Below are 12,006 nucleotides of genomic sequence, written 5' to 3'. Positions count from 1 at the left end.
TAATCTGCCGGTGGAACTAGAACATTTTCATCAAATATTAAGGAATTATTGACTTATATGAAGCCTCCATATCTTGCAAAAAAGTTACTTCCAAGTTAGTTTTGACTCATTAACAGTGTACAAAGACAGCTGCACTAGAAACCACATTAAAATACTTGGAAATATTTTGTCTTTACAGTGTAGTAGAGTAATTTGTGGTAAAACCTAAATGTTGCTGATTATAGTTGCTCTTGCTGATTTTGAGGCAGCTTTTCAGCATCTAAATGTTCAAACTGGTAGAAACTGCAACTAAATGTGTTTCTGCAGAGCATCGACTCAGGTTGTTTAAATAGAAATCCTGGTTTTAATGTTAAAACCATGAAAAGGTGCATCTTAACTGACACTAATTTAACATTCATGACTTTTGCGCCAAAAGTGGTGCATATTTACAGATTCACAGGGAACACTTTGCGACCAGTAGCTCATCCGTGTGATGTGTTTGTAAGATCAGTTTCAAATTACCAGCCTGACTCGATGACTGACTTTCCTATCGCTTTCTCATTGTACCTATTTATTTTTCACAAGAAACCGAGAGTTTGTCCTGAGGGCTAAACTGAAAGCCTCTCCTCCTCTCCCTCCCTTCGCTCTCTCTTTCCTCAGGCTGTGACAAGTATAAACAGTTTGTCCCGCTAACAGGATCCAGGATGCACCGCCTCATTTGCATTGCACTCCTTAAAACACGCCACCCTTTCTCTCTTTGTTCCTTAGTTTTCCTCCTTTATTCATGTTTTTTGCTGAAATTAATTAATCAAAGCAGCAACTGGAACTCCTGCAGAATGAAACTGCTCTTCGTTTTGCAGTGAGGTCCAGTGTTTTGCAGCATGGAGATTTTTCTTCAGGTCTGCATGCTTTACTTCTGGTATCTGTCACCCACTGAAAAGCCTGCAGGCAGCATCAATGTGTCTTCAACAGAGCATACAGTCTCAATATGCTTCAAATCCTCCTTGATGATGACACACTAAGTAGACAAGCATCGTTTTAATCCTCACAAACTGTAATTTGTTTCCAATCACATTTGTTTGCATGAAAATAAAGATAAATTTATCCAAGAACATCCAACCAAGTGATATAAATCTTACTACTTTTTGTCTATTCTAGGGTAAATATCTTAGTACTCTTGAAATAAGATAAAACTAACTTAAGAGTAACTTTTTAGTGAGATTGAGAAGCTTCTTTTAAATTCCTCAGTATTTATGAAAAATAGTGTTTCAACTGATTATTTCACTTATAATAACACATTTTTCCCATGTTATAAAATAAATAATCTGCCAGTGGAACTAAAACTTTTTCATCAATATTAAGGTATTATTGACTCAAACAAACTCTCATATTTTACTGAACAGTTACTTGAAAGTCAGTTATGTCTTATTTCAAGTGTACTAAGAAATTTGTGCAAGAAACTAGACACGAAAATCCAAAACACACACAAAAAAAGAAAAAGAAAAATGCTGCAACTGCAGAAAAAAATGGTGTGATGCAAAAGGAAAAATGTTGCAAATAGCAAAATCAACAGCAAGTTGCAAACTGGCTCCCCAAAACAGAAGTCCTCCAGGCCACTAGGGGGAGTCGATCACCAAATCATATGAAGCAAGACGGGATGTCATTTAAAAGAAAGTTGGAGGAAGTAAGAAAACTTCATGTCTTCTTCAAACAGTATTTTAGAGCAGCAGTATATTTACGTTGGCAACATTACCAAACACAGACTCCCCCTTTTATTTGGGGAGGTGTGAATTCACAATCAGACAAAAAAATCATCTCTGGTCCGCCTACGAACCTCAGTCTGGGTTCGGTTGAAGTGAACTCTGGTGCATATTGAATTCATATGTGAACGCCAAGCGGACCGGAGACAGCTGCAAAAGCAGGAACTGGTCTACAGCACAGAGCATTCTGGGTAAATACGACCAAAACAAATGCCTTAGCCTAGCGTTGGCGGGAGAAATGACTCGTATTCTTTAGCTAAAGACAAAAGATAAATCCCACAACTGCTAAAATTTCACAGCACTTGATTTTTGTTTACATTGAAGAAGGAAGTTGAGTTTGGTGTCTTCTTCAGAGGTTTTCTGAGTATGAAAGCAAAGCAGCCTCCAAAGCCATTCAGTCAGCCATTTAATTTTGTAGCAACAAAGATCAAAAATAGTCATAGGTCTGAAAAATATTTATTAATTTAACAAAACATTTGAGAGAAATGGCAAATATTATCAGAGGAGACAGGGTTATGTAATGACAGTGTATGGTTTCCTATCCTTAATGGTTATGAAAATTTAAGGTATGAGTTACAGTTTTATCTGGGTCCACTGGCAGATTATTTCACTTATCTAGACATTTTCCCCATTATATGTTATTGTTAGAGAAATAATCAATATTAAGTTATTATTGACTTAAAACAAGTTTCTATATCTTGATGAGAAGTCATTTGTAAGTTAATTTTGTCTTATTTCAAGTGTGCTAACATATTTGTACAATAGACTAAACAAAATATTTGGTAAGATTCTGTGTTTTTGCACTGTGTTGTATTTTACCAGGTAATTTTGTCTTAGCTTTTGGATGCAATTCCATTTGATTCAGTGGAAAAGGAATAAAGAAAACTAAATACAAAAGCTTTTGTGTAAAAACAAAATGAACATTAAAAAGTGAATCCTTTTCCTTCCACTCTCCAATAGTAGACTAGTTTGTGTTTCAAAAAATCCAAACAAATGTGACAAAACGGGTGAAAAAATAACGTAGATTTCTAATAGAGTGGATTTATTTTATGATGTAAACAGTCAGTAATAGAAAAGTGCGATAAACACGGATTTCCCCACAAACTAGAAGCTAAATCATATCTTTATTGTGGCCATCCAGACGTTTATCGGCGGCTCGTATCTGTTTTGCCAGATTCTCACGTTCAGAAAGTGGGTCAACCGTGGGTTACAGATTACAGGAGAGGCGGTTGAAACTGCTGCCGTTTCAAACCCCACACCGAGTTATTCCGTGTAAATAGTTTAATCTCTTTTTCCCCCGAGGACGGAGTCGGTCAGGTCGGTCACACCTGGGCCGACCTCCGGTGTGTGTGAGGAACATAACAGGTAAGACGCTGGTTTATCTTATCGAGCTAGCCGCGCTAAAGCTAGCTGTGTAAGCTAGCTGTGGGGAAGCTAGGTGACGAACTGTGTCACCATAGTAACTGAAGACAAGCCACCATTTCCTGAGGTATAAGTTACATTTTTACCAAAAAATTGTTCTGTTTCACTTCCAGGGAGACTTTACAGTAACTTTTAAATTGGATTTGATTGGTATTTACTGAGGTTTAAGATGTTTTAATGCTACTTAGTTGTTAGTTTGAAAATTAAGTGACAGAAAACTCTGGAAAATGTTGGGTTTATGTGTCTTGCAGAGATAATTTACCTAGTTTAAAGTATTTTTGTGGATGAATATTGAAGAAAAGATGGAGTATAAAAATATTTTTTGTCCGTCCATCCATTTTCTCTGTTTTCATCCATCCATACAAAAATATTTGTTTCCGTCCATCTCTGCCTTAGTAGAAAGATATTATTTAATTGCATAGTCAAATTGGGGATTTAATGTTTAAAATGCAAATATACATCCAGATATTTCTGAGAAACATTCATTTTTGACATGAAAACCTGTAGGGACCTCATCATAACTAATAATTTCAGACTGTGATTTAAAAAAGTAAAGAAGAGGGGAGGACAGGTAGAAGAGCTAAATGTTTCTCATTTTCAGTCTTTAAACTCTGTTATGAAGACAAATCTAACTTACAAGTAACTTTTCAGCAAGAAATAGGAACTTGATTTTAGTCAATTATTCCTTAATATTGATGAAAATACTCTTTCCTCTGGCTGATTATTTCATGGGAAAATAAGTTAATCTGCCAGTGAAACTAGAACTTTTTAATCAACATTTATAGATTATTTACTTTAAAAAAGCTCATGTTTCTTAATGAAAAGTTACTTGTAAATTAGTTTTGCCTAACTCCAAGTGTACTAATATATTTGCATTAGAAACTGGACTAAAAATACTTTGTAAGATTTTGTGTTTTTCAGTCCTCGGACTCTGTCGTCTCCTGTTTCTTTTAAATGACATATAAAAATCCCAATAGGTGTTGCTGTTTTACAGTTCCAACCTTACAGAATTTAATCTGGTTTTAATAAGAAATAAAGTCATTTTAAAATCTTGTTAAAATGAAAATGAGTTCTGGCAGTTAAGTGCTTCCGTAGAAACTTTGATTCCTTCTTGTTTCCTTGAAATGTTGCATTCAGGGTAGATGCGTGTGCATGGCACACTTTTTTTATTTGTTTAAAATTTTGGGAAAACTGTATTTTTGTCAATTATCTACACTGAAAAAAACAAACAAAATGGAGCTCCAATTTAATTTGTTGTTAGTAATCAAATTAAGTTTGTCAAACTTAATTCATTTACATATCAATGTAAATGAATTACACTGACAAAATAATAAATTTGGGTAAAATTAATTTGATTACAAGTAAAATTAGTTTCCTTTTTTAGTGCACTGGTTTAACATAAATAAAAGCTTGTAGTTGTTTTTTTTATTTTAATTTTCAAATTACTGCTGCTAAGTTTGATATTTTTAAGCGATTAACTTAAAAACCAGTTTCAAAGTGCAAAACTGCAACATTTAAACTTTTTTTAATCAGATTTCTGTCATGTTTTAACATCATCTGCTGCATGTTTTCCTCTGTTTTAGTTGTTTCTTCTGTTAGTTTTCCTTTAGTTGGGTCAACAGGAAAGGTCATCAGTTTTCGGGAAACTTCGGTCTGACTCGGAAGCGAAGAGCTTTGAGTCTCTCAGCGGGATCTGAGCGTGTTTAGTCTGACATGTCGCACTCCACAGTCATTTGGTTTCAACAAGATGCTGCTAAACGCAGCCAGACTGATTGACTGGACAAAAAAAAGAGAAGAAATCCTGCACATAAAACGTTTTCATTTTAAAAAAGAAATAAAAAAAGCACAATGTCTTCCCCACATTTTTGCCTTTTTTAATATGAAAAATGAATCATTTTAATCACATGTAAAACCACCAACAACAGAAACAAAAACAGAACAAAAAAACAAAAATATATATTATATCAGCACACTTTCAGAGTTCGTAAAGCAACATAGCTTAAATAAAAGACATTTCTGTTTGAAACTTAAACATCATGTGACCTGAAACTCCTGCAAAAAAAAACAAAAAACAAAAAGAAAAATCCTTCAGCAGATCGATCTCTTATCAGATCAGCAGGCGTTTGAAGAAAAGGCACTTTTTGGACGTCGGAGGGTCACTTGACACCCCCAGCCCCCGTTCCGACACAAGGAGGGCGATGATGTAACACACACACACAGACACACACAGACACACACGCACACACACACACACACACGCTATCAGCTCACCTGGCCTGTGGGAGCTCCAGAGTGCAAAGTACTGTATGTAAATCCTCCTCTTAGTGCATCTCTCCCTCCGTTTTTCGGTAACTGACTGTTCGCCGCCATGTTTTCGGAACAACATGAACATCTTGGGCCATGAAAACAACTTTTTGTACATTTTTTTAAAAGTCTTTTTCTTACCACAGTTGCTTTGTTTTATTCTATCAGGACTTTAAGGTTTGCAAAAAGAAATTGCTGTAACGCTGAAATTACTGAAGCAGTAACCTGAAAATTGAGCTTTGTGTTGTAACCGGCGCGACTTCACTGGAAAAAAAGAGAACGACGCTCCAGCTAAAAAAAAACTGAGTTAATTTGTTTCACGTCGAAATAAGCTTACTTTATTTACATTTGACAACTTAATAAACTTAATAAATTTACTTGGATAAACTTAATTTGATTGCTTGTAGCAAATTAACTCATTTTTTAAAAGTTGGGTTACCCGTTTTCTTTTTCCAGTGCAAGATATATTAAAATTTATTCCCTTCATAAATAGACACAAATCTCATCCTCTCCCCCCTGCATGTTCCCTTTATTTACACTGTATACAGGTTTAATTTTCGCCCTGCAGAGACAGAATCTGACGCAAAAACACGAAATCTCACCAAGTATTTTCGCTCTAAGTCATAGCGCAAATATCTTATTACACTTGAAACAAGACAAAACTAACTTACGCGTAACTTTTCGGCAAGATAGAGGTGCTTGTAATTCAGTAATTCCTTAATATTATGAAAAAGCAGAGTATTCCACTGCACAGTTACTTAGCAACCCCAGCTAAACCCAACTCATAACCTAGCAACACAGCTCTAGATCCACTAGCAGATTATTTCACTTATAAAGAGACATGTTTCCCATGTAATAAGTGAAACAATCTGGAACTGGAACTGGGTTGCTAGGTAACGGGCTGGATTTGACTGGGGTTGCTAGGTAACGATGCAGTGGAATATTCTACCAGTGGAACTAGAACTTTTTCAACAAAAATTGTTGACTGAATCAAGCTCCTTTTTCTTGCTTAAAATTTACTTGTAAGTTAGTTTAGTTTAGTTAGCATATTTGCACTATAAACTAGAACAAAAATGCTAAGTAGTAAGTAGTAAGATTTTGTGTTTTTGCATTGTAGGGGTGGCACTCTAGAGCGGGTGCCACAAATGGTGTTGGAATAACTCTGCCTGTAATGAAAGTAGTTAGCTGCATCTTCTTCATCGCTTCTTGTGTAACGACACAGTCTCCTTCTGTGAGAAAAGCAAACAGTTTGTTTCCGGTTCCTCGAAGAGCTTTGGTGTCCATTTTAGAAAGAGAGACCTCCATCTTGGTTCACCGTTTGCAGAAAGGTCTGTGTGTGAATGTGTGTGTGTGTTTGTCCTTATTAGGAGGCGTTGAGCACCGAGCGGCTGCAGAGCGTTTGGTAGTACGCTCCGGAGTCCATGGTGGCCGGGCTGGAGCTGTCGTAGATCTGCTTGACTCCCACCGGCGAGCTGCTGGCGTAGCTGTTGTAGGCCATGAACTGGTCCTGGTAGGACTTGAGGTCCATCTTCTGCTCGTTGGACATGAGGTTGGTGATGGAGAATGGGTGGTTGAAGTTGTAGTGGGGGTCCAGCGACTTGAGCGGGTCGCTTTGTAGGTCCATGTGCGGCGGCATGGCGCTGGGCAGCAGGTGGGAGCCACCGGCCAAAGTTTGGGAGTGGAGGAGAGAGTTGGAGGTGGGGGAGGATCCGGAGAGGGACATGGAGGAGGAGGCGGAGGAGGCCGGCGGGCTGTGGAGGTGAGAGGAGGACAGTGGGGGGCAGTCCAGGGAGACCAGGGTGTTCCTCTGGTGCGGCTGGTCGTCGGAGGAGCTGGGGTGGGAGTTGTCCGAGTGGGCGGACTCCGCCCCCTCCGAGCCGCCAGTTGGACTCCGATCCTCCCCCAGGCGGTCTCCCTTCCCCGACGCCCCCTCCTGGTTCTTGGCTCCCTTCTTGGCCGCCTTGTCCTCGATCTTGAAGCGCTTCTGGCGCCGCAGGTAGCAGCCGTTCTCGAACATGTTGCCGGACTGAGGGTGCAGAGTCCAGTAGGAACCTTTGCCTGGCTTGTCCGGCGAGCGCGCCACCTTCACGAAGCAGTCGTTGAAGGACAGCGAGTGGCGGATGGAGTTCTGCCAGCGCTGCTGGTTCTCGCGATAGTAGGGGAACAAGTCCATGATCCATTGGTAGATCTCGTTCAGGGTGAGCATCTTGCTGCTGCTTTGCTGGATCGCCATGGTGATAAGGGAGATGTAGGAGTATGGCGGCTTGGCGTGGGTCAGGGAGCGCCGATACGGCTTTGGCGGGATCTCCTTGGGTCCGGCCCGGCTTAGGGAGGCGGCGGAGGAATACCCCAGCTGGCTCATGGACTGGCTCATGTTTTGGTAATGGGACAGGGAGCCCAGGGAGGATGGGGCGGTGGAGCCCAGCGGGGTGAGGCTGCTGGAGGACAGGGAGGACGCCACCGGGGACAGAGACATGTGGCTGGGCCCCGTTCCCATGGAGGCCAGGGAGGAGCTGCTGAGGCTGGAGCTGGGGTACGCCATGTTCATGCCCGCCGGGGAGGCCGTGGCCGGGTTCAGGTTGATGTAGCTCATGGAGCTCATGGAGCCCAGCCCGGGGTTCATGGTGCTGGGAGAGGAATACATCTGAATATGGGAGGGGGAGACGTCTGGTTAGCGTCAAAAAGCCGGTTTTCACCAACAAATCTGGACTGTTTGGGTTGCTAACTAGAATAATGGCCAACATAATCAAAGATGGCAATCGACAATATGTAACATTTGTCACTTGTTTCTCAATTAGTGACGGTGTATTGTTACGTTTTATGATGTAAAGCCTTTGAACTGCCTCACTGCTGGTTTTATTTATAAAAATTACCTAAAATTATCAAAATTTTCACATTTATTAGAAGCAAATGTGAAAATTTTGCTTACATAAAACGTTCAAACTTCCTGAAAACTGCAAAACAGCCGAAACCAAACGAACTGGAATATTGACCAAAATAATCAATGATGGCAATCGACAAAATGTGAAAATGTTGCTTCTGGGAAACTTCCAGGCATATTCGTACACTGATCATGGCAATTGACTAAACTGGTGATTGTTGCTTTTATGACTTTTCATTTTTGTGTTTTTATAATGTAAATTTAAATTGAACTGCTGGTTTTATTTACAAAATTACCTAAAATTATCAAGATTTTCACATTTGTCAGAAGCAAATGTGAAAAGTTTGCTTCAAATGTCCAGAAAACTGCAAAGCAGCTGAAACACTGACTTCCTTTGAAACCCACCTGCTTAGTTATTTTTAACCCATAATAACTGGAATATGTAACATTTTTTACTGGTTTCTAAACTGGTGACTGATTCTTGTTTTTATGACTTTTTGTTTTAGTGCTTTTTATGACTTGATGCACTCCCTTGAACTGCCTTGTTGTTGGTTATATCTATAAAATTACCTAAAATTATTCAGATTTTCACATTTTTCAGAAGCAAATCTGAAAATTTTGCTTCTGTAAAATTGTTCAAACTTCCAGAAAACTGTAAAACAACCGAAACACTGACTTTCTTTTAAGCCCACCTGTTTATAGTTGATTTAAAAAAATAACAACTGGAATATTGAGCAACATATTCGATGTGTATCGATGATGGCAGTCGATAAAATGTATTATTTCTAACTATATATTGTTTTTATAACTTTATTCACTTTGTCCTGCCTTTTTGCTGAAATTATACAAATAAACTTGATTTATTGATTGATTAAATTTGATTTTATGTACAAATTAATCTAAAAGTATCAGGATTTTCACATTAATCAGAAGCAAACTGAATAGAAGCAGCGATTTGAAACTGAAGTCTCTCTTATCAATGCACAATGAGCCTCTCAGTGCTTGGATTTCACACCGCCGTGTTAACCTGAAAATGCGTAAAAAGACGCGTCATGGTGCCTCTCCGCTCAGACGGCCTCCTCCTCTGTCGCCATGGGAAAACAAATCAAAAGAAAAAACTAAAAACACCTCAAAATATAACAAAAACACCATAAACGTAACTTAAACAGGTGGTTCTGATTGCTTTAATGGAAGTTGTCGGTATTTTTGGAGACGTAAATCTGCCGCCGGGAAGGAAGGCAGCCCCGCTTACTGATTATTGGTTAAATATTAGCAGGCTCTTTCTTTCTTGGTAATTTCATCATGGGGCTGAGGTGAGAGCCGAAGCTGCTGATGGAATTAGCAATAATTAAATTAGCGAGGAAGAGGGGAAAGATGCGTCATTAACACCTGAACGGTCGCGACCTTTCAGCCGCATCGGAAACACAAAAGAAGGCGAGCTATTGAAGCGCAAATTTATGCTCCAAATTAAACATTTCACCTTAAATTAGAATAAAAAACATCTCTGTAAATAGCACGTTTTTTAAAAGTAGGTTAATTGTTATTTCTAGGAAGATATTAGAATAAACTTTACCCTTTAAGACATTTATCTTGACTTTAATCTGAAATAATTTACTTACTTAAAGCATTATTTAGAACACATCCAAATTAGTTTTTTTTACACTTAAGTATTTTTTTTACTTAAATCGAAATACTTTTTTAGTCGAACTCCTGTTGCGCAAACGAAATGTGTCCCTCTTCCCCCATCTGCCAACCTACAAAGGCTCCGAGCTGCTCCGCTCGTTTTATAAAAACGAAAAAGTAACAATAAAGTCAAAATAATTTCTGAGTAACGTGATGAAAATGTAAGAGTGAACTCGGGTTTTACCTCGCTGGCCTCGCTGTAAAAGGTATTCCACTCTGGTAAATCGTGCGCTTCCATCTTCACAGAGCTCAACATCCCCAACACAAGTCTTCAGAAAGCAGAAAAATATCTAAAACCGTAGTTTATGTTTGTTTTTTGGGTTTTTTTAGGGAGAAATATATATATATATATATTAAAAAAAGAAAATTACAATCCTCAGCAAATGGAAAATCCGGGCAGAAAGTTTCCTCGATGCGTCAGCGACGTTCCTCTGAGGAATTCAGTGGATTTTTCTGATTTTTTTTCACTCATCCATTGTTTCAGAATCGTGTTAATTAATTACAGAGGGACGCTGGGTTCTTCTTCTGGCCCGTTTGTCTTCACTTCCCGCCGGGGAGCCAGTTGGGACGCAGCTCTGGATGGGACGGAGGCGCAGCGCGCAAACACAGTGAGGAACTGCGCGTCTCCTCCTGCGCTTATAAAAGGCGCCTGCAGGTTCCGCCCCGATCCCAACGCCGCGTCGGGATCCAGGAAGGGCCGCGCGGAAAGGCCGATGTGGCCCCCTGGCGTGCTGTTTATTGGCCCGGCGGGGAGAGATGTCAGCAGGGGAAGAAACCTCAAAACTAAAAGTTAACTTACTTATAAATAAAGTGAAATGTTGCCTGTTTGCAGAGTTGGGTACAAACTAGTTACATTTACTTGAGGAACTTGTTTGAAAAAAAAAAAAAAAAAGAAACTTTTAGGAGTATTTTTACTACGCTGTACTTTAAGTAATATTACTATGAAGTATTTCTTCTCTTACTTGAGTAAGTTTCTGGATTTTCTTCCCACTGAATGAAAAACTAACATGTTTTAACCAGAAACTCACCAGACTCAGGCACACCTGCAGTTTCTGTTAAAGTTTTTTTTATTGAAAGAAACTGATTTGAAAAATGTTATTTTGCCTGATTTTATTATTTTGTAATTATATGAATTATTGTCCTTTTTCTCTTTAAAATACTGAAATCTCCACTTTGCTTTATATTTTGTCCTGCAGATGATGTCATTTTTCAATATTTAAATTATTGATCATTTGATCAGTTACTTGAGTAGATATTTTACCAAATACTGTTTTACTCTAACTTCAGTAATTTCTTGGACGGCTACTTTTAATTTAATAAAACTATGTTGGAGTTGTGTTACTCCTGAGTACAGCTGTGTTTTCTACCTCAGATATCTTCTGTTGTTTGGATGCAGGGTTATGAAGTGGATCTGCAGACAAAGCGATTAAAAACCAAAATACCTCAATATTCTCCTATTTTCACCTGTAACGCATGTTTTCTCTGTTCTCCGTGGTTGCATGAGACCTGATCATAACAATGTTCCCACAAACCCCCCACAATCTTTCTGCCATCAACAGGCATAAAGACGCTGGTTATGCAGATTTCTCCCTCAGACTCTAATCCCGCTGGCCTCCCGCATGCGCATCCCGTCTCCTTCAGTCCCCATTAAGGCTGAGGCATTGACATTCACGGCCTCCGTCTGCTCCCAGGCCTGATGTGTATTCCGAGTTACGCCTGGGTTTCCTTCATATCCGCCTCCCTGCTGCAGCTGGTCGCGAGTGCGGAACAAAACACAACAAAAAAGGAAGAGGAGAAGAAGAAGATGAAGAAGAAGAAGACGTCTACGTCCAATACGCGCATCAGCTGAGAAACCTGGAGCGTTATCATTGTTTTTACGCACAAACCAACAGCGAGTAAATAATCTTTTGTTGTTGGCATCAGTTGTCGATATTTTAATTATATGGTCAAATATTTACCAGGTAGTGAAATCTGTTT

The 12,006-nt window shown here is 39.2% G+C and overlaps 1 protein-coding gene across 1 annotated transcript; it reads right to left on the bottom strand.

The window, feature by feature from the left end:
• Nucleotides 1-5,890: 5,890 nt before the first annotated feature.
• On the bottom strand, nucleotides 5,891-10,653 carry foxa3 (forkhead box A3). The gene is made up of 2 exons (XM_007552431.2): nucleotides 10,214-10,653; nucleotides 5,891-8,109 (listed from the first exon to the last, which is right to left on the bottom strand). Exons 1-2 carry the CDS (start codon nucleotides 10,283-10,285, stop codon nucleotides 6,829-6,831), a joined length of 1,353 nt encoding a protein of 450 aa, XP_007552493.1. The 5' UTR covers nucleotides 10,286-10,653; the 3' UTR covers nucleotides 5,891-6,828.
• Nucleotides 10,654-12,006: the final 1,353 nt, after the last annotated feature.

Source organism: Poecilia formosa, unplaced genomic scaffold, assembly GCF_000485575.1.
Source record: "Poecilia formosa unplaced genomic scaffold, Poecilia_formosa-5.1.2 Scaffold48, whole genome shotgun sequence".
Taxonomy (NCBI): Eukaryota; Metazoa; Chordata; class Actinopteri; order Cyprinodontiformes; family Poeciliidae; genus Poecilia; species Poecilia formosa.
The sequence above is the reverse complement of the archived record's forward strand: the minus strand, read 5'-3'. Positions and strand labels throughout refer to the sequence as shown.